Raw genomic sequence first — 22,437 nt, 5'->3', positions numbered from 1 at the left:
ATGATAAAAAAGGCAAAGAGGAGACACCATGTCTGTGGCTCAGAGGTGAAAATGTGGAAGCAGTGACTTTTCTGTTTTTGATAATATATATTGCTAGAATGTGCACTGATATGTACAACAAACAGTGGTCTCCAAACTCATTTATATCTGATCCACTTTGGCATTGACAGGGCGAAAATTGGTTAAATGAAGCGTGTGAGTGTGAACACTTTTACTAAGGCTGAATTGCAAGGGTAAAGATTGAATTTATCACTTCAAGCTAACACAACAGTTGTTCTCTAAAGACAATGAATATTTATAGTAGTAAAGTGTCTTGGTCACAGAGCAGTGCTGATATGATATGACTGCTGATTCTTTGGCATCTATCAACTTGGTTAGATGCAATTCTTTAATTCAAAGGACCATATAGCAGCTGTATCATTTTGCCTAATAAACTCCCCCACCTCAACAAATGATAATATCTTCCCTGTTCATTTCTGGGTCTTCATCAATGGAGAAATTTATCTTCAAATGTTGCTTGCAATTCTTGATATTTCTTTTGACTTGAAATAATGCTTTTAAAGTTATAAAAGAGCAGAGAGGTTATATGGGAGATTCTAATGTTTAGTGACATATGTGAAATAATTACAGCCAGAAATTGAAGTAGCAGACTCATAGGCTTCACTGAATGAGGCTAGCCACAACAATATGGTACTTCTTGCAACATTTGGATTATTCTGGCCAACCAAAAACAAAACTTCTATTGGAGTGAGTTATAGTCTAATGGACTGAATTCAGTATATTTTCAGTATTTATCTTATCAACCCTGGTAGGGTTTCAATTCAGAATGTAAATGTAGGAAAACAATACCTTAGGTGATTTAGTTCAGTACTTCATTTATGCCAACTGACAGCACTTGCAATTTCAGCATTGTATGTCTAAAGCACACCTTCATCCTGTTGCTGGATTGAATGTATGAACTTCGTATACTAAACATCTTTACCATATTGCCATCTTTTCATAGTGTGTATGCGTGTGTATGTGCATGCATGAATATGTGAAATAAACATTACTTATCCAAGTGCAAAAAAAAACAAAAAAACAAAAGACGATTGTTCATCAGAAGGACAGCACTCTAAATACAAGTAAAAATTTTGATTTTGAAAATTTTTTTAAATAAAATTTATTCCTTTCAAATTCTGTATTTTGAGTTATATCATATAAAATGAACATATTTATAGGATACTTTATATATGTGTATATATGTATATGTATATATACATACATACATACATATATATATATATATATCTGTATATGAATATACGTATATATATGTGCATGTGTATGTGTGTATATATATATATATATATATATATACACACATATGCATACATATATATATATATATATATGTAGAAATACACACACACACACACACACACACATGCAATAAGCAGTTTTAGTTTGATGATGGTTGATTTGTTAATCAAGGTTAAATAATGATCATTGTTAACATAGAGGACACTCTATATCAATTGCATTATCAGATTGCAGCATAACCACAGCTGAATGGTTGAAACCAGTAAAAGAGTATGTGTGTGTACATATACGCAAATATTTATATACATACACACATACAGATACACACTCTTTTTTTATTGGAGGTGGTGGGTAGGTGTGCACATATATGTGTGTATTTAAATTGATAGATATGACGTTTAGATATTTAAAAAAATAATGAGATAAAAAATAATTAATTTATGGGCACAAATAGTTTGTGAACCACAGAAAATAGTTGTTCAATGACAAATCTGAAAACTATGATTAGAAGTGTGTGTGAGCTTATGTACATGTACATGTGGGTATATGTGTATGTTTTTTGTGTGTATGTACATGTGGGTATATGTGTATGTTTTTTGTACATGTGCATGTGTGTGTGTAGATATGTGTATGTTTTAGAGGAAGTCAAGCAAGCCAGGATTCTGATATAAATGAGACTCAGATTTTGTTTGTTGGAAATACTAATTTTTGCTTAATTGAAGAAGATATAATTTCTTAACAAACGTATTACATAATAAGTCGCCAGGAATTTTTAGTAGTTGTAAATTAAAAGAATTAGCTAGCTAACTAGGTAGCTAGCAATTTATAAAAGAGAGATATTGAAACAAAGAAATATAGAGTTGGCATATTAGATGATATATATATATATATATATATATATATATATATATATATATATGTATGTATGATGTGTGTGTATATATATATTATATGTATATATGTATGATGTGTGTGCGTGTATATATATATATATATATATATATATATATATATATGCACACACACATATATATATATATGCACACACATATATATATATATATAAGAAATAGTCATTATTGGAAAGCTTTACATCATGAAAAAAGGAAAAAATATAAAAAAAGAAATAATATTTAAAATATTTAAAAGGTTTTTTTTTTCACTGCAGATCAATATTATTTCCAGATATTTGATATTCTTTGCATAATTTTTCAGTGAATGAAAGTGTCACTGATATTCTGCATCAGAAAATGTAAATGTTATATATATATATATCAAAGGGTTTGTTTTTGTTTTGTTTTCTTCAATTCTGGATATAGCTTAGCATAGAAGTGAACTGAAAGATTCAGTGTGTCACCATTGCAAGTAAATGATGCAAGGTGGACGGAAAATGGGAAGGCTGTTGTATGGTTTTTTTCAAAATGTTAGTAGAAAGAGATTAAAGTTGTTATTTCCTTCATTGTTCGGATGCAGGCAAAGATGTGATGGAAGAAATGGTTGGCTGTCTCATTAACGGTGGTCTTGGTTTTATGCTGTGTTTTTTCATGTAAGACAAGAATTGATCCGGTATTTCTTCAAGTACTTCTTTAGCCAAACGAGCTTGTATGGTCAAGGAATTATCTCCTTGATTACTAAATGTGAAATTCCTCATTGGAACAAACTGGAAAATAGAACAAGGAAAGAGTAAGAAAAATAAATAGAAATAAACAAAAGAATATGAATTAGAACATCCAACTTAACATGGATGTGTTGTGTATAATGCTGTAAACATACCGAATTTTGTCAACCGATAATAGAATTTTGTTGTTTTTTAGCATTCATCAACACAAAATGACTTCTGGGGATATCTCCAGCAGTCTAAGGCATTATAAAAACATGCAATTTAACTTGGATGTGCAAATTAATACTTGTTACAAGAGCTGCTTCTGTTGTGAATAGATAAAACAAAAGGATGTTAAAAAAAAAATATTTGCAATTTTTCAAAAAAAGTATTTTGGAGGCCAGAGATAAAGAGGCAGGATTTTTATGTTAATTCTTTCATTTTCTCATTACCAGTTTAAAAAGGATACTTTTTTTTTTTTTACAAAAAACTATTAAAGACAAAAATACCACGTCATCTATTTATTCTTTCTTAAGCATACAGAGACGTGCAAATTTGTGTATGCATAAAAATGTGCATTACCTTCACATACACGCACGTTTCATCTGTCTGTAATGTTTTTTTCTTAAGTAAATAATACAGAGTGTACATAAATGATCTTTACAGCTGCCACAATTTATTGTATCTATTGTTATGTGCAACCAATGGAGCCCAAATAGGAGTATCCTGATGTTTCTAAAAAACTTTATTTGTCTGCCTATGTTTTCCAGTAAACTCTGCTGGGTTACTCTTATTTTTCATTTGTTTCTGAGTTTTTCAAATTGTAAAGGTAATTTATGGACACTTTGTATAATGTATTTCATATCTACTTTTTAAAGATACAGAATTTAATTTTTAATGTTGTGGTTGAAGGGAGGTTACTCTGCATGACTTCTTTCCCCTTGCTTGTTGATTGGATAATTTCAGCTCAGCATTGGAGGCTCATAAAACACTTGTCAAAGAATCGGGAGAATGATGTAGAAAAATGCTGGGCGTAACTTCATCTTCTGAATTCAGATCCTTCTGAAATCGACTATGTATTTCATTCTCCAATCCCCAAATTCTAGGCCTTGTTCCTATGTCAGAAACTACAATATTTACAATATTGCTAATATTATTTACATTATTTACATTTGACGGATATTTGTCCTCATCTTGTTTGTTGTTAACACAACGTTTAAATATAGAACAATATTGCTAATATTTATAGTTAGGTGTTTATAATGCAGATGTTGTCCTTTCTTCTTCTTCTTCTTCCTCCTCCTCCTCCTTTTTCATCATCATCGTCTTCTTCTTCTTCGTCATTATTATTGTAGTGAGATGGCAGAATTGTTAGCATGCTTACTGACATCTCATTTGTCTTTACGTTCTGAGTTTAAATTCCGCCAAGGCTGACTTTACCTTTCTTTCTTTAGGGGTCAATAAAATAAGTACCAGTTGAGCACTGGATCCAATGTAATTGCCTTGTCCCCTCCCTTAAAATGTCTGACCTAGTACCAAAATTTGATACCATTATCATTAGAATTATTATCAAGGTTGTTTAAGGTGACAAGCTGGCTGAATATTTCTTTCCTCTCTTTACGTCTTGAGTTCAACTTTTGCCTTTCATTGTCTTGGGTTTGATAAAATAAAGTACCAGCCAAGTACTGGAGTTCATAGTAGCAACGAACCGTTTCCTTTCAAAACCACTGGCCTTGTGTGTGAACCAGAAACCATTAAGTCAGAATGTGGTAGTTCCTTTGGCTCTTTAAATTTCCAAGTTACAGCCTATGTCAGGCACCATTATATTGTATGATAACCCAGAGCAATGAATTGGTAGAATTGTTGAAACATTAGAAAAAGTGCCTTGCAGTATTCATATATGGTTCTTTACATTCTAAGTTCAAAATCTGCTGAGGTCAACTTTGCTTTTCATCCTTTCAGGTTGGGTTGATAAATTAAAGTACCAGTGAAGTATTGAGATCAATGGTATTGAGTAAACCCCTTCCCCAAAATGCTGACTTTGTGCCAAAATCCGAAAGCCATTATTATTATTATCATTATTATTATTATTGAGTGAGAGAGCAGTGCATGCCATCAAAGTAACACCGGCGTAAAATATACGAAGCCCATTATACCCATCATGACTACCCGTCTGATAAGAGTACACCAGGCACATGCATCACAACCATATGTGCGCGACATGCTGATCTCATATCAAGATAAACAGCGCATGACCTTGCAGATGGGGCCCGGTTAGAATTTTCTTCAGGTCGAGTAGCCCATCCTGCTCAAAAGGTCCCCGAATAAGGTTTGTTTAAGGATGTTGAGCAAAACACTCTCGTTTCCAAAGGTGAATTATTCAAATCCCAAAGAATTCCTCTCAACACATGGCTATGATGTTCCCCCACTACTTCTGCTCATGATGAGAGATGCACATATCGTCAGCCACCAAGGGACATGCTCAACTGGTTAAGGTCAAACAACTGACAAGCAAATCTGTGGTACTAAGCAGAATATTTGCTGTAACCCATCTTTTATACCAAGACAAAACAATATACATGATAACACTTCCAATCAGTTAAGATCAGAAGCCATGAGAGCCACTGCCTGGTACTGCATCTGGGCATTATTAAGCAGAATATTTGCTGTAGCCCATCCTTTATACCAAGACAAAACAATGTACACGATAACACTTCCAATCAATTAAGATCAGGAGCCATTATTATTATTATTATTTCTCTTAATAAGAGGATGTTGGATAGAAGAATTGATGGTGAAATAGACCAACTGTTTTGCTGTATTGAGTTATGTCCCTTCACTTTCTGAATTTAAATATTTTCAACTTTGTCTTCCATCTTTCCAATGGGGTTGATTAAATTGTAAGTACCAATTACTTCACTTTTGAGTTACAATGCCTGCAAAGTTCATAGTTCCTCTATGAGCCTTAGTTTCTCCATATGATATTATGCTTCTATGTTTCAAAAAAGGGTTTTCTGTGCATTTAATATTAGTTACTGTACCTCTCTGAATTACAATGCCACTAACAGTCATAGTTCCTCTATGAGTTACAGAATCTTCATATAGTATTATGCTTCTGTGTTTCAGAAAAGAATTTTCTGGTTGTTTATTTGAGATATCAGAAGTAAAATTCCAAAATAACAAACATCAATAACATCAAGGAAATAACACACAATCAGCACAAGAAATATATCTTACCTGAACAATATCTCTTTCAGCATATTTGCCCCGTGATGAAACTCTGACTTCATCTCCGTCTAAGATTTCCATAGCTGGAACATTAAAGAACAGATTTATCATACATATCTATTAGTCAATACAAGAGATGAATGTCTCCACAAACTACAGAGTGAAGTTGGTAATTGACTTCAAATTTAATAACATTAAGTAAATAATACAGAAACCTTCTGGGATAATGTGTAGGTCTTGTAGCAGGATTTATAATTAAAATTGTTTCCTCCACAGCTGGAAAGACTGAAAAATGCTGGTGTTAGCATTACTACCCAAAGACACAATAAAATACCTTAAAAGAAATATGAACTCGCAACAAAATCGTTACTATAAGTTACAACTCATTTAGCCATTTCTGTTTTACATACGTTAATTAAAACCATGATGTCAACAACAACACTGACATTGAAAATCATTATTAAATATGTATATTAATGAAACTTCATAAGATGAAATGATGACACAATAGAATTGTTGTCATTGTTGTCATCAAGATGGTGAGCTGGCAAAATTATTAGTGCATCAGACAAAATGCAATATTTCATTTGGCTCTTTACATTCTGAGTTCAAATGCTGCCAAGGTCAACTTAGCCTTTCATCCTTTTGAGGTTAATAAAATCAAGTACCAGTTAAATACTTGGGTTGATGCAACTGAGTACCTACCCTGTCCTAAAATTACTGACCTTGTGCCAAAATCTGAAAGAACTATTATTATTATTATTATCATTGCCTTTGCACAGCTTCTAACGCTGGAGATGTATTATGGTGTCACCTGTTCACTCTCAGTGAACTAAGGTAACACCTCTTATTTTTTGAGCTCCTTCTGGAGTATTTGAATGGTTCCAAGTAGTGCTGTTTTCTGCAAGTGCTTCACCCTTATTGCAGCCCCTATTTGTTCCATGTACTTCTTGAGATTTTTGCTCACTGTTCCCAGGGCCCCCAGAATTATTGGTACTGCTGCTACCTTTTTCCTCAACCACGACTGCTTAACTTCCCAAGCTAACCTGTCATGTCTCTTGACTTTTCTTTCTTCCTTATTGCATACCCTGTTGTCAGCTGAGCATGCTATATCTATGATCCAGCATAGTTTGTTTTCTTTCTCAATTAAGACTATGTCTGGCTTCCTGTTCTCTCTCATAGTTGCACTGAATCATAAAGTCCCATAGGATCTTTGCATTTTTATTTTCGATGATGTCTTCAGGTTTGTGGTCACACCAATTTTTTGCTCTGTCAAGTATATACTTGTCGCGAAGTGTCCAATGGACAAGCCTGGCTATATAGTCGTGGCATCTCTTATATTCCTTCTGGGCTAGTGGCGTACATTGGCTGATAATATGCCATACGGTTTCACCATTTTGTCCACAGATTCTGCACTTATCACTTTCTGATGTGTTGTCTATTCTGTATTTTATGTAGTTTGTTCTTAATGCTTGCTCTTGGGCAGCACAGATTAGAGCCTCCGTTTCCGGTTTTAAATCAGTTTTAGTCACCCACAGCCATCTTTTTTTTCTGTCTTACCTTCAACATCCCTATGAAATTGACCATGCATTCTTTTCTTTACCCACCTATTTTCAGTTTCATTCATTTTCAATTTCTTGTATAGTGCTTTATCTTTGCAATCTTTCATCCTACACAAGCCTGACCTTCTTACTTCTAATAATAGCAGTTCTGTGGCATTTTTTACACACCATGCTATATTGTTTTCTTCTGCTCTAATGCTGTGTTCGCATCCAATAAGTCCTCTTCCCCCTCTTTTACTTGGTACATATAGTCTGTATGTGTCACTTTTTGATGGAGTGTTCCATATCTAGTTAGCAACTTCCTTGTCTTTCTGTCTAAGCTGTTTAGTTTAGTTCATCTACTGTCCATGTGATTACCCCTGCTCCATATCTAAGGAGTGAAACAGCCCAGGTGTTGATAACTTCAATCTTATTCTGTCCGTTTAATTTCGACTTAAGGATCAGTCTCAGTCTGCAGAAGTACTCCACCTTAAATTTTTCTGTCATTTCTTTCTCCATCAATTTTGTTGGAACACCTGGAGTCTTGCATGCTATCTGTTCTTTTCAACTACCTAATACTTTCTTCATTATTCTGGCTGTACCAAGGAGGCAAACCTTTAGTAATAGTTCTACAAGGCACTATTATTATTATTATTGCTACTATTATTATTATTATTATTGCTACTATTATTATTATTATTATTATTGCTACTATTATTATTATTATTATTATTATTATTATTATAGAAGTAAAGGCATATCATCCTCTGTTTTGATTTCCTTCCTTATAATCATTAATTTTAATGTCTCCCTCCCATTTCTCATATAATCTGTGTTAGGCAAGGTTAGTTTCTGTGGTTGAGCTTCTATTAGCAATAAGAACTGTGATAAAGAAGCTTGATCTATTCTTTGTATTTCCAACATAAGAAAAATATATGATGCATAATTTTCCATTTCTCTGTTATTCTCAATGCACAAGAGATGAACACCATTAAGATCAAGTTAACAGACTGCACTTTCTTCTCCATTCTTCTTCAGTTTGTTTTACTTCCTCAGTGATGTTGAAATAAATGATTAATGGCCTATTAATACTTTTCAGGGATTACTGGATGAGATTTTCTTAAAGAACAGATCCATCTAATTGTAACATTGTCATTTTAAATAGTGAATATATGATGTGTATATAATCAACAATGAATTCTATATTTTAAATTCTCTTTATGAATGATAACAAAGTCATCCAAAGTATCTTCTGTTTCCTTTCACTCAATCGTATATAGCATTTTATGCTATATAAAGAGATTTAAGGATTACATCTTTGATATATAACAATTGCATCTCAGAGAAGATGCTTCCCCTTCATTCACCTTTGATGAATGTAAATTGACCAGGAGGAATTCATGTCATTAGACAATGTCCAATGATCACATATTGTTATATAATAACATCAATAACTATTTTTAAAAACAGATATTAAATAAATATCATTTATAATCAATTTTGCAAGTATTAAAAACAAGTATTCAGTGAGTGATTCTGGGATATTTCTCAAACTTTAATAAGTTGTTGCAGCTACTATCAGTGAATCCTACAAATGTGAGTTATTCCAGTGAAGATTACAGATAAGTGACTTAGACTGAGATTCAGTGAAGTCTGTTGTTGATATACAGACAGTGAAAGTAAAGGATGGTGCAAGTTTCTGAAGGAAAAAACATCAATACTGTTTCAAATCAAAACTAAATATTTTAGTTGAAATATTTATCAACTAGTAACACTTTTTACGTTTGCTCTTTGCTAAAATATTGTTTTTATATCTTCATGTGCATCACACAAATATTCTAGTGGACAGCTATGTGAAAAGAACTGAGGGTGAAAGTGAAGTGATTGGAAACAATATCAATATCAATTATCAATATCATTATTACCACCATCTGTCTTTTTTCTATGCTTGTATGCATCAAAGTTTAAGCATTTCTCTTCACTGACGCCGGATGTATTTTCATAAACCCAAGACATACCTTTTAATAAGGGGAGAGCAATAATAATGTTCATAAAAGCATTCAGTGGTTAACAATTAAAGGAAAAAACGTAACATACTTTTATTGATTTGTTTTTCTTTGAATGTATGAAATATGTTACTTAGGGATACAAGTATCAACATTTTTGTAACCTTGCAGCTACTAGATAAATAGAATCAAATAAATAACTAGAGAAACAAATAATTCCACTCAATATCTTGGCTGTAGTTGGTAGTAGGAGAATAATTCCACTAGACAGTAGTGAGAGCAAAACTTGGTCACTGGAAAAAACTTGTATTGAAAAATATAAACATGAAGATGAGACTAGGCAAGAGTCAGACCTCCCTTGAGGAACAGACAGAAAAAATGCTTCATAGCTTCATTTTAATAAATCCCAAGATAACTGTCCACCAACTACATGAGGGCAAAAAGTAAAAGACCTCCTTCAGTCATGAATGGCCATGGGATTGCACCTAGAAAGTTCCCCTCCGAGGCACAAGTCCAGGCAAGGTTGTTTATGGAAGACCATCAGTTGTGCATGCATACCAACATCCCCTCTCCATGCCACTGATGATGTCCAAAGGAAAGGCAAAGGCTGATACAGCTCTGGCATCAGTGATATTGCAACTCATTCCTACAGCTGAGTGAACTGGAGCAATGTGGAATAAAGTGTCTTTCGCAAGAACACAACACACAGCCCGGTTCAGGAATTGAACTCACTACCTCATGATTGTGAGTCTGATGTTCTAACCATTGAGCCATGTGCCTTCACTTGCATGTGGACTAGTTCAATTATATTAAATGTGGACTAGTTCATGTTGGCAAGGGGAAGAAAAGATTTCAACTGGTTCACAAACTCTTCAACTAGAATACTTGGTTCTTAACAAGCATGATTTATAGTTGAGCAGCAAAAGAGTTAAAAGGTTTTATAATTAGGTCTAAATTAAACATTTCCCAAATTTCTTAACAAGCCAACAAATTATGAAATCCATACAAAATACTCTAAGGTTTGGCTGAAATATTAAAGTTCATCTATATAAGTAAGACATTGTTGTTTTGTTTTTATTTTTCTTGTACTGAAAATGAAAAAACAACCAAAGGAAAATGTGGAACCCCCCCCCCCCCAAAAAAAAACAAAAACAAAAAACATAATAATGCAAATTCTCTCACTGGCCAACCATGTACGTCCTCTATAGTACGACACCTATTTCTGTCTCTCTATTTCTCTGTCATACTCTAACCTTTCCTCATCTGCTACTGGATCACCCCCTCTAATGCGCTCACTGTTGTGGCAAGACACCTACTTCTGCCTCTCTGTCTCTTTGTCACATGCTAACTTTTCATCTTTTGATACAAGTTCCCCTCTTCAAATGCCCTTGCCCCTCTCATAACTCCTTGTCTTGCAAGTTACTTGTTTACTCTGCCAGTGCTGGTGTCACGTTAAAAGCATCCAGTCTATACTAACATGGTTGGCATTTGGAAGGGCATCCAGCTGTTAAAATTCATGCCAAAACCAACCACTCTACAGAGTGGTTGGTGTTAGGAAGGGCATCTAGCTGTAAAATCCCTGCCAAAACAGACACAGTAGTCTAGGGAAGTTTTTCTACCTGGCCAGCTCCTGTCAACTGTCTTACCCATGCATGCATGGAAGATGGTTGTATAACAAAATACTGTGTCCCTACAAGTTATTAATATTTACGTACCAGCATCCAAGAATGTGTTTAATACGTAAAATTGGTATATCCAATAACTTTAGACTGTTGTATGCAGTGGCTATATAAGCAATGTGTTCGGAGGTGAGAGTGGGTTAGATGGGTGCTGACAGAGGGGCAAAGCCCCCAAAATATGGCGTATACATTCATTACCCATTTTTGTATTCAGTCTCATTGCTTGTTTACATCTGACGTCTCAATAGGAAACACTGTAGCAAAAAATAAGTGCTGGCTATAATTTCTGTAGAAATAACCTTAACAAAATAATGTAAAGCACACTGCTAACACAGTAGAACGTGATGCTGACTTGTGAAAATGTTTAATATACCCTATAGTATATTATGGTTACACAACAAAATACCACGTGCCTATAAATCATTGATAAAATATTCGTCATGCCTTTAGAATTGTGCAGCATACTAAATTATCATGACACACAGGGTTGGAAAAACTGACAAAGCTAAATACTCTTAAGAAAGGAATGACAATGTAATTTCTAATAGTTCAGCTAAAATATTAGGGTTGTCTTTTACTTGTTTCAGTCATTAGACTGCAGCCATGCTGGGGCACTGCCTTGAAGAACATTTTAATTGATTGAATTGAACCCAGTACTTTTTTTTTTAAGCTTAGTACTTATCTTATCAGTCTTTTTTTACCAAGCCAATAAGTTATGGGGCCAATAACCACATCAACACTGGTTACCAAGTGGTGGTGGGGGACAAACACAGACACAAAGAAAGACAGACAGACAGACAGACACGCACACACACACACAGAATAAGCTTCTTTCAGTTTTCATTCATCAAATCCACTCACAAAGCTTTGGTTGCCAGAGGTTATAGTAGAAGATGCTTGCCTAAGGCGCCACGCAGTGGGACTGAACCCAGAACCATGTGGTTAGGAAGCAAATTTCTTACCACAGAGCCACACCTATTATATGCAACAAAATTAATAAAAATGATAACAAACCTTCAAAATCAGCATCTCCAATACCAATTATAATAATAGACATAGGAAGTTTTGAGGCCTAAAATGTAAAAAGATGGGAAAGAAATTACGTTGCTGTAATAAACAATATGGTTGTTTTGATATCACTTTTTAAAAAATATTTTTAGTGTTTTATATCTGTTTCTCTTTGTTTGAATTTGTGAAATGCTCTGTGTATTGGAATTAGTGCTTCTGCATCTGGATGCCCTTCAATAAGACTGGAAGACTGCAGTTGGAAAATGTTCATTTACGTCTGAAGTCACAAGGCTGAAGACAATTTAGTAGTGTACTAATGGAGATTAATAAGATAGATGTATATGGTTAATTTTAGAGGTTACAAGATATATTTCACAGATGCTCTGGGATGCATTATCAATTATGTTTCTGGGGCCTCAGCAAACTTTCGGGTCTTTCAACATCAGATTTTTTCACTCAGTTGACCCAGCTGGGGTTGATCAAGTTCTAGCTTTTATCCCAGTAACAGCAAATCCCTGGTCTGCCCTCTTAATCCAAAGCCACTTGGTGGTTTTCTTTGCAGCTTGAGTAATGGAATTTATGGTGTTCCTCTTTGCTGCACTAGTAACTCCAAGTCCAGTCAAAGCTTTTCAGAATGAACACCCAATAAAACCCCATCAGCCTACTTCAATTGTCTCATAATGTGCTGCTAGTCTTAGTTTCTGAACTGCTCTACCAGCTCATAGTATTTGGTAAGCTTTCTCTCATGAGCCTTCTCCATATATTCTTTCTAGAACATAGACACTTCTAAGTGATCAGACTGTGTAACTTGACTATTTTAATCCAACATATGTATGGCAACTTTGAAATATCTGTTGATAGACAATTCTGTTTTACTCCACCAACCAACCAACCAACCAACCAATGTATATTTACCACTGCATCAGCATCAATGGTGAAGGTAGTGTTTATCTGATGAAGTCTTGCTCTATGTAATTACATTCTTTTATTCCCTCCAAGTTCAAATACTACAGCTGCTGTCTTTACCACACACTTCTTGAGGGTAAGGTGACAGAGTTAATTCAATCGACCACATCCATTGTTCCTTACCAATTTGTTGCTTTGTGCCAAAGTTAGAAGTCAATAAATTGATATCAGAGAACATGAAGTTTGGAGTAAATTTTGCAGTAAATAGCGAATAAAGTAAAGTTGCAATAATACAATGACTTTAAGTCGGACACTTACATTAACAACTGCTTCCATTGTCTGGGGCATGTCGGTAATAATTCCATCAGTCAAAATGAGGAGGATGAAATAATCATTGCCATCTTGATGTAAAGATGCACATCTGAAGAAAAAAAAAAGGCTAATATTATAAGGAGAACAACACATTTTGAAGAAAGATATATCAAGATGCACACCTGAAGATTAAAAATTATAATATTGGTTTCAAATTTTGTTACAAGGCCAATTAGTTAGGGGATGGAGTTAGTTGATTACATCAACTAGTGCTTATTTTATTGACCCTGAATGGATGGAAGGCAAAGATGACTGAGGCAGAATGTGAAGTCAAAATGTATAAACAGACAAAATGCTACTCAGCATTTTGCCTGGCACAGTAACAATTCTGCCAGCTCACCACCTTAAGTAAAAAAACAAAAACAAAGAAAAAGCAAAACAAAATATTATGAGTCACTATTTCTAGCAGAACTCAAAATGTAAGAAATCTTCAAACAACACTTAAAAAATTGGACATAAGATGAATTAGATGTAATGTATAAGAAAGAAGGCTGCACCAGTATGAAAATATATGATGCATATGGATGAGGACAGGTGAATTAAGTGCTGCTCACTTAGTACAGATGGAACTTGCAGAAAAGGTAGACACTTGAAGACTGATATCAGGACCTTGAACATCAAAGAGGAAATAACAAAAGATAGGATGACTGGCAATATGTGGTTCTTGAGAAGACCCACCCCACTCGGTGAAACTCAAATTCTGGAAGCACAATGTATATAAATACATGTATATGCACTACTGCACTCCTGTCTAATTTCTTCCTCAAGACATTCCAACCAGCTATTGACTCTCTAACCACATTATTCTGAGAGCAGAACTGCAAACTTCACTAACTTTGCCCTGATATCACTTCCCCCTCTTACCATGCAGAACCATTTCACTTGTCATCCAGCTTTCATTTTTAATACTGCCCTCTTCAGCTGCCAAATTATCTTTCCTCCACACTAAATATCTCCTCTCCCCCAAAATTACGTTTGCCCCATACTCGTCCAACTGGCCAACCACATATCATCTCTTTCCCCCTCTCTGTTTATTACTATACTCTTCACCCCACACCTCCTTTTCAGCACTGTCTCTCCCCTCCCTCTCCTAATTTATGAATCATTGGTCATTCCTTACCCCCAACCCTCAACTCTACTCAATCTATACAGTTGCCACCTACCCTTCCATACTTTATCTACTCATCATTCTTCAACACTTGTACTTTATTATATTCACTCTGATGGTCTCTAACCATCTCTCACTATCCCATACACTCCAGCACCATCTACCCACCTAAACATCCGTCCCCACTCACTTTTACACATCTTGTATTTTGGGGGTCCACCCTGATACCTCATCGCTATTTTTATCTTTTCCCAGCTTTACCCTAGTCATCTCACCCTCTCTTTTATATGCAAATAACTGTGTAGCCCCTCCACAGTGAGAAAACTATTCTGGGCACTTCTTTCTCACTTTAATCCTTCATTCCACAATATAAAGCTGCTTGCTTCTCTACTATAGCCTCATTCAGTTGAAGGGAATCTTGATCTTGTGGGCTGCATGGCAACTTCACGAGTAATGATATAAAAAAACAAGAAACAAAGTAAAAAAAACCCACTTTGTACATGCTGCAAAGTGGCTGTTGTTAGGAAGGTTAATCCAGCCATGTTGGGTTTTGTCAAACCATCCAACCCATGCCAGCATTAAACATAGACATCTAATAAATGATGATGATGATGATGATGATAATGATGATGATGATGATGATGATAAGTGCGAGCCTAGTATTGGAAGATTACGTCATGTATTGACGTTGTAATTTGTCCTTGTAATGTCCCCTTCATCTGTCATGTGACAAATTAAGTTTGAGAGAGTTATTTCCCCTCATTGTGTGTTTTGTATGTGTGTGTGTGTTATGCGAAGGCACGTGCATCAGTGATTAGAAGATCGAGCTTACAATAGTGAGGTTGTGAGTTTGATTCTCGAACCGGGTTGTGAGTTGTGTTCTCGAGCAAGACACTTATTTTCAAGTTACTACATATATAAAAGACGAGGGCGCATTGCCTAGTGGTTAGGATGTTACACTCACGATTATGAGATCGTGGTTTCAATTCTTGGACTAGATAGTTGAGCAAAATACTTCATTTAACGTTGCTCTGTGATCACTTCGACATCTGACGTCAACTTGATGGAGGGAGTGAGCTATGCATCTGATCAGCAAAAACTGAACACTCATATGTCATCTTTGACAGTAGATTCCATCACACACACGCACACATACATTCAAGAGTTAGGAAAAAAAAGGCACTCAAATATTGGCTATTGAAGTGGGTATACTATTATGATAAAATACAATATTATATTCACATAGAAGCCAATTCACCAATTAGTTTCATACCAAGAATGAATTTAAAAAAACCCTTGTAATCACCAGAAACGGCTTAAAGGAAATGGTATGGTATGGTATGAATTCTTTGTCAAAACATCTGAAAGTGTCACACCTGCCTTGCTGTTCTCACAGCTATTGTGAAAAAAATAATAAATAAAAGCTCAGATCAAAACTCATAAAGGAGAAAACTTCCCAAGTAAGGTAATATTTCCCTATGGTTATAGCTGGATATATTTTCATGAATGGAAAATACACATCACAACTTGTATATTTGTGTACACACACATACACGTCATATACATATACTATACTAAGAATTGTAGTTTTAGGAAACTGGGAGCCAGTGAAGTAGGTGAAAAAGAAACCTTGAATCAAAGAGAGAGTGATTGTTCAACCCACTAGAAATAGCAGCAAAGTCTCCCTCAAGTCAGACTCTACTGTCAAACAAAAGCATATAAACATTAGATAATGTCATTTAGGGTACATTTAACCTGAAAAAATTGAGATGGGTATAGCTGGAATGAGTTGGATCATAGATCTGGTTCAGTCAGAACTGACCAAGGGGTTAAACAACAACAATGACAACAATTAATAACTGTGAATAATCAGCTAATTAATATTCTAGTTGTACAGAAAACATATTCCTAACTACTTCTAATAAGAACTCTCATATAATTTACTTACCGAGCGACATAATTGATACATGGGGCAAAATTTGTTGGGCCATAAAGTTGTACGGAATGAAGGGTATGATGGTAAGCATCTATCACACCTTGGATACCTTCACAATAAGGGTTTTCAATAGTACCATTCTTGAAAGGAAAAAGAAAAAGATTATAAACAAAAGTAAACTTCCAAGAATTACTCAAACATTATTCACCAAGCTAAGTACACTACAGGGCCTCTTATTTAGCTTCCAGAAAACTGGAATTAGCCAAAAAAGTGGTTATTTTGTACAGGTGATCCTTTCACAGTTTTGTGCTTACTTGTGAGAATTTATTATAATTTTTAATTATAGTCATGTTTAAAAGACCAGTAGAAATGTCAGTAGAATTCTGGTTTAATCACCCCATATTATCCCTTGTAACTTCTTTTTAGTTTTTGGAATTTTCAGAAAATTTTTCCAATCTTGTGTGCTACACACAAGAATTCATATAATTATGAAATAAAAAAAGTTTATTTTTAACCACCCCACCTAAATCTTAAAAGTTTCATTCTTATTTGATTTTTTTAAAAATCAGAGTTTAAACTATGGACAATGAATTTTTTGGTTAAATCCCTTGGGTGCATCATCATTCCATTACATGTATTTGTGGGGAGAAAAATATTGAAAAACATTAATACATGCCAGAGTGACAAAGAAACAAGGAAAGTATCAGGTGGTCGTGAGATGTGCTAAAAACAACAGCTAAATTACCCTTAATTCATGCACACACACACAAAATTTTTTTTCATGATCGTATGAACTCCTGTGCATAGAACACAAATTTGCCAAAAATCTTCTGAAAAGTCCCCAAAATAAAAAAGGTAGTGGTTAAAATATAGTAGATATTTTGTTTTGTTCTGTTTATAATATAGTATCATATTCTCTGATTGATAAAGTCTTTCCTGCTACATCTGTTTCAGGTGAAGGCTACTTTATGGCAAGTTATTCTTGGCTAATTAAATCAGGTAAATTGAAGTTTTGCTTAAGTGAAATGTGCTCACTCTGAAATTTCTTTTCTCATCCCATCCCCTCTTTTCTGAGGTTTTTAGGATTACATTATCTGATGTGTCTTTTTATTTCCCATGATGGTTGGGTATGATTTGAGGGGATTCTAGCAGACTGAATGATTATATAGAGACTCCCTTGTTGGATGGCACATATGTAGCAAGACACCTGTGGTTGCCCCTTATTACAGTTTAACCTCTCAGCACCTAGAGTAAAGCCACATTTCTCTCCCAAATACTTCCCTACTCAATCACGGGGGCTTTTTCCCATTTTTCCTTGTTCTTTTTCTGTCTTGCAAGTTAGTAGATGACCTCACTAGTGCCAGTGACATAGACAGAAAAAAAAAACACTAAGTATGTATTGTAAAGTGGTTGGCCTTAGGAAGGGCATCCAGCCATTGAAACATTAAAGCTAACATTGGCGTTCAATGCAACTCTGTGACTCACTAGATCCTGTCAAACTGTCTAACCCATGCCGTCATGGAAAATGGCCATTAAATTATGAAAATGATGATGACTTTGAAGTGACATGTAACTTACTTAGAGATTACAAATACTGTATATTTTGGTTCAACTTCCACAAGGTTTGGTTTAGATTTTATTTTTCAGAAGTGGATTCAGAATGCACTAGACATTCATTCTCAACTGATTTTAAATAAAACCAGAGTTTAAATGTTGTGTAAGAAATCTTTGTTTGTTTTTGTTATACTTCCAACAAGCAGAAAATGTTATTTCACTTCATATATATTGAAAAATAACTTTATGAAAAGAGAGGGGTGTGTGTGTGTGTCAAAAAAACAAAACAAAAAAACTCCATCATAATTTGGCATCTTCAAAGATTTTCAGAGATTAACCATTCCTTCTTCCAATCACAGTTACAAATTGATATATGTAAACCTCTATAGACAGCCTTAACGTATATATCCCAAAAGATAAGGTATTAAAAAGGAAAAATGGAGAGGAAATGTAGACAAACCAGAGGAAATTCGTGGGATACAATTCCATTTGGAGGAAGTCGGGCACCAAATCCCAATGCTGGAAATAACTTATCTCTGAAAGCAGAAAAGAAAATGACAATTCTAAACATATGGAATAATGGTATAAAAATTTAAAAACAAAACAATTATATAACAGTTAAAGCTATGTATATAACGATTTAATACAACACACTTTTCCATTTCACCTGATGGCATTTGGAGCAGCCATAAGTATTTTAGATGTCCCAATAAACTAGGACATAGACTAACTCGGTGAAATTGGTGTAATAAATGTTCAATATGAATATGAGTAGTAGAGGTTCCCTTGATAGCTCACTTCTATTCAGTCACAGACTTACCAGAAATTATTTTTTACCATTTGCTGGATTTAAAGGAAGAGGCAGTGTGCATGACCTGTCCACACTAATCACAATGGGCCAAGGTTGGGTTGGACACAAGAAGAGTGATAAGAGGAGGAGAGGTAAGTGTGTCAGGAGTGTCAGAGTGAAAGAGGTATGAGGAAGTGCTGCAAAGTTCCTAGTTTTAAAGGTATCGTGAAAGGCCAGGTTGGAGGCCTAACCTTCTGAGTTCTTTTATGGGGCTTAAAAAAAACTGAAGGACCACTGCAATAAGTGTGTGAATCTAAGAATGGAAATATGTTGAATAAAATCATAATTAACTGGCCCTCCTGTATTTTCTTTTACCAAAAGCCAGAAACTTTTCAGCACCTCCTCATACAAGATAGCCAATTCTGAATACAAAAGTCATTATAGCAGTGATAGAAAAGGTAGAGAGAGAAGACAGTGTATCTGTAGTTCAGAGGCTGGAATATGTCTGTGAGAGATTTTATGCCAGTCAGTTGAGTGGCATTTCTCTAAATGTAGTTCAGCATATCTGAATATACAGCAACATCATTGACTCAGGATTAAGAGGAGCAAGAGACAACCCAAGGAACATTACTATTTTCTCTTTCTTCCTCACTCTCAGAAGAGACAAAGCCCTAAATTTTAAACCATTTATTCTTTGCAGAGATTAAACTTACCAAACTCCTCTATAAACCATCCTATAGACTAATTGTCAATACAGACCATCATTACTCTCCTAGGATTACTGATTTTTATTCTATCTTACCATTGGTTAGAACAGACAAGCAAGAAGTACTTACGAGTCATAATCTTGGATGATGTTGCCCACTGCATGCAGAGACGTTGCATAGGGGTTAAGATTGTAAGGGCTGATATAATGTAATGAACTGGGGCTTGTTGGATTACCATTTGACGCTGTGAAGTCTACTGCAAATGTACAGTGAATCTGTGTCCTGAAAAAGATAAAAATATACATACTTTGTCAGAGATATTTCATATATAATGTTTCAGCATCTTGCTCATTTAAACTATTTCTTTTGTCACAAGCCAATGAGGGATCATCTACGTGGTTATTTGACTTGAAAGAAATAGACAACAATTTTCTTACCATGTTTAAAAAATGACTCTCTGGATAATGTAGTCAGTGCAATAAGTCTGAAAAAATAAAAGATGACCTGGTCATGGTCAGAATGGCTTTGGTCATAAGTCTGCTAAATCCAAATTGGCCTTGGGCTAAATAACAATTGTTATCATATTAATCATCTTGATTATTTTCATAATTACTGCTATCATTGTCAATGTTATCGCACTTTTAATGTTTCAGAAGACCTGACCAGTGCCAGTCAGGTGACAACCATTGTCACCATCAGTATTAGTCATAAAGATTTTCTTCACACACGCAAATATATACATACATCATAATTGTTTTCATTGTAATCATCATCATTTTAACGTCCACTTTTCCATGTTTGCTTGGATCAGACAGAATTTGTTGATGTGATGCAGATTTTCTACAGCTGGATACCCTTCCTAACACCAACCTTCACTTGTTTCCAAGTAAGATAATATTTCCCTGTAACCTGACAAATTTCCATGTAAGATTGGAAATAAACAACATGGCTTATGTGACAGTAACATTCACTTATAACCAACATGCAATGTCAAGACAAAATGGTACAAAGACACAAATACATATGATGGGTTTCTTTCAGTTTCTGCCTATCAAATTATTTTAAAAAATAATCAAGAATTTGCTTTCATTTAGCAAAATAACTTTTTCATTAACTGGCATTTTAAAACTGATATTTTGAACATAATGAAAGGCTCCTGCATAAAATTATAATTTTAATTTAAATATTAACCCTTCAAAATTAGAAGGTTTTGTATCAAAGAACCAGAGGCAATCTCAAGTAGGTTGATGGTAAAAAATTTAATGTACATCTTAACTTGAACTACTGAGATGTTACTGTATTACTGTATCAATCAGACTATTAGATGTTGATTTACATTGCTTGTCACAATGTGCTTCCTCACATTGTAGCTTTTGAATCATATCAGCCTGCTGGTTAGGTGGACAGGCCAACGCTTCCTTCAAATGAAATGCCAACCTGTTGCAGGTTGTACTGAGTGGATTGGAGCAGTGTGAAATGAAGGGTTTTGCTCAAGAACACAATACACTGCTAGTCTGAGAACCAAAGCCATAATCTTGCAATCAAGAGTGCAACACTCTAACCATTAAGCCATGTGCCTTCACCGAGAAGTAAATTTTTGAAAATCCATATTCACAACAAGCAGATTCAGTTATTTCACTATGTTTTGAATACTGAAAAATATAAGTTAATCTCTTTCCACATGATGATATATAATCTAAACCCTTAAAGTGAATGATGTTAGTATGATGATAGTAATGTACATTACGCATAAGTACAGTGAGCACATTATTTACTACAGAATCACATTAACTACATATAAATGCAATTCAATTGCTAAGGCATTGGCTTATGACAGGTAGTTTCAATGTGTTTGCATTAAAAGCTTTCTTTGTTCACTTTTGCAATGTTTGCTAGAGAGATGTAGTAGTTACACTACAAAAACACATTAAATTAAGACAAGTGCTGAGGATGCAATCTAATTGTCAAAGCATTGGCTTATGACAAGTTGTTCTTTCATTTGTTTTTGTATTAAAAAGCTTTCTTTGTTCACATTGGCAGTGTTTGCTAGGGAGGTGAAGTAGTTATACTATAGAAATATATTAAATCAGGACAAAAGCTGAGAATTGTTCACCTATACCCCACTGCCGTTCCTGTGTCCCCTGCACTTTAGAATGAAGTTAGGATGAGTTGGTTACTTGGCTGGCCTTAAAGTGAAATGACTGAAGCAATCTCATGAGAATTGAATAGCTGTTAAACATCAAATGTTATGCACAAAAGTTGATAATATATGAAGATGCTTTATGATTTTATAGCTTTTTGAAGTATAAAGTATTGCAATATAATTGAAAAAGAAAAAACAAAACAAAAATGTCTAGATATCTTTTACTATCTCATACCTCTCTCTCTCTCTCAATAATATAAAGTTTGTTTATTCCTAATCAATGCTTGGCACTAATACCCTTATTTTTATTCTGACCAGGTGGTTCACTAGTGCAACTCAGTCACTGATGCTGACTGTTTTTTAAGTTAAGGCTATGGCTTTGAAACTGCCCAGGGTTATCTCTCTTCAGTATTTCCCATTGACGAAGGCTAAAGAGCCAGAAATGCATGTCTGGGAATCTAGTAGAGGGAAGCACTGGCCAGATATGGTGTTTTACATATTTTACCACAAGAAAGAATTTTTTCTCTCGACATTAACTTCCATGACTTTGAATTTAG

The 22,437-nt window shown here is 34.6% G+C and overlaps 1 protein-coding gene across 3 annotated transcripts in view; it reads right to left on the bottom strand.

Annotated features, from left to right (window-relative positions):
• Nucleotides 1-2,578: 2,578 nt before the first annotated feature.
• Nucleotides 2,579-22,437, bottom strand: part of LOC106882052 (copine-8) — a 271,614-nt gene continuing 251,755 nt past the window's right edge. For 2 of the 3 annotated variants that reach the window (XM_052968691.2, XM_052968690.2), the window contains 7 exons: nt 19,867-20,019; nt 18,701-18,776; nt 16,699-16,826; nt 13,589-13,691; nt 12,371-12,428; nt 6,140-6,213; nt 2,579-2,962 (listed from right to left, as the gene is read on the bottom strand). In XM_052968691.2, the coding sequence (XP_052824651.1) occupies nt 2,759-2,962; nt 6,140-6,213; nt 12,371-12,428; nt 13,589-13,691; nt 16,699-16,826; nt 18,701-18,776; nt 19,867-20,019 (796 nt within the window). In that variant the 3' untranslated portion in view covers nt 2,579-2,758. Of the gene's footprint in view, nt 2,963-6,139; nt 6,214-9,517; nt 9,690-12,370; nt 12,429-13,588; nt 13,692-16,698; nt 16,827-18,700; nt 18,777-19,866; nt 20,020-22,437 lie in introns of those variants that run through there. The other variant, XM_089354138.1, reaches the window with a different exon arrangement.

Source organism: Octopus bimaculoides, chromosome 6 (genome assembly GCF_046866305.1).
Source record: "Octopus bimaculoides isolate indiv1 chromosome 6, ASM4686630v1, whole genome shotgun sequence".
Classification (NCBI taxonomy): domain Eukaryota; kingdom Metazoa; phylum Mollusca; class Cephalopoda; order Octopoda; family Octopodidae; genus Octopus; species Octopus bimaculoides.
The sequence above is the reverse complement of the archived record's forward strand: the minus strand, read 5'-3'. Positions and strand labels throughout refer to the sequence as shown.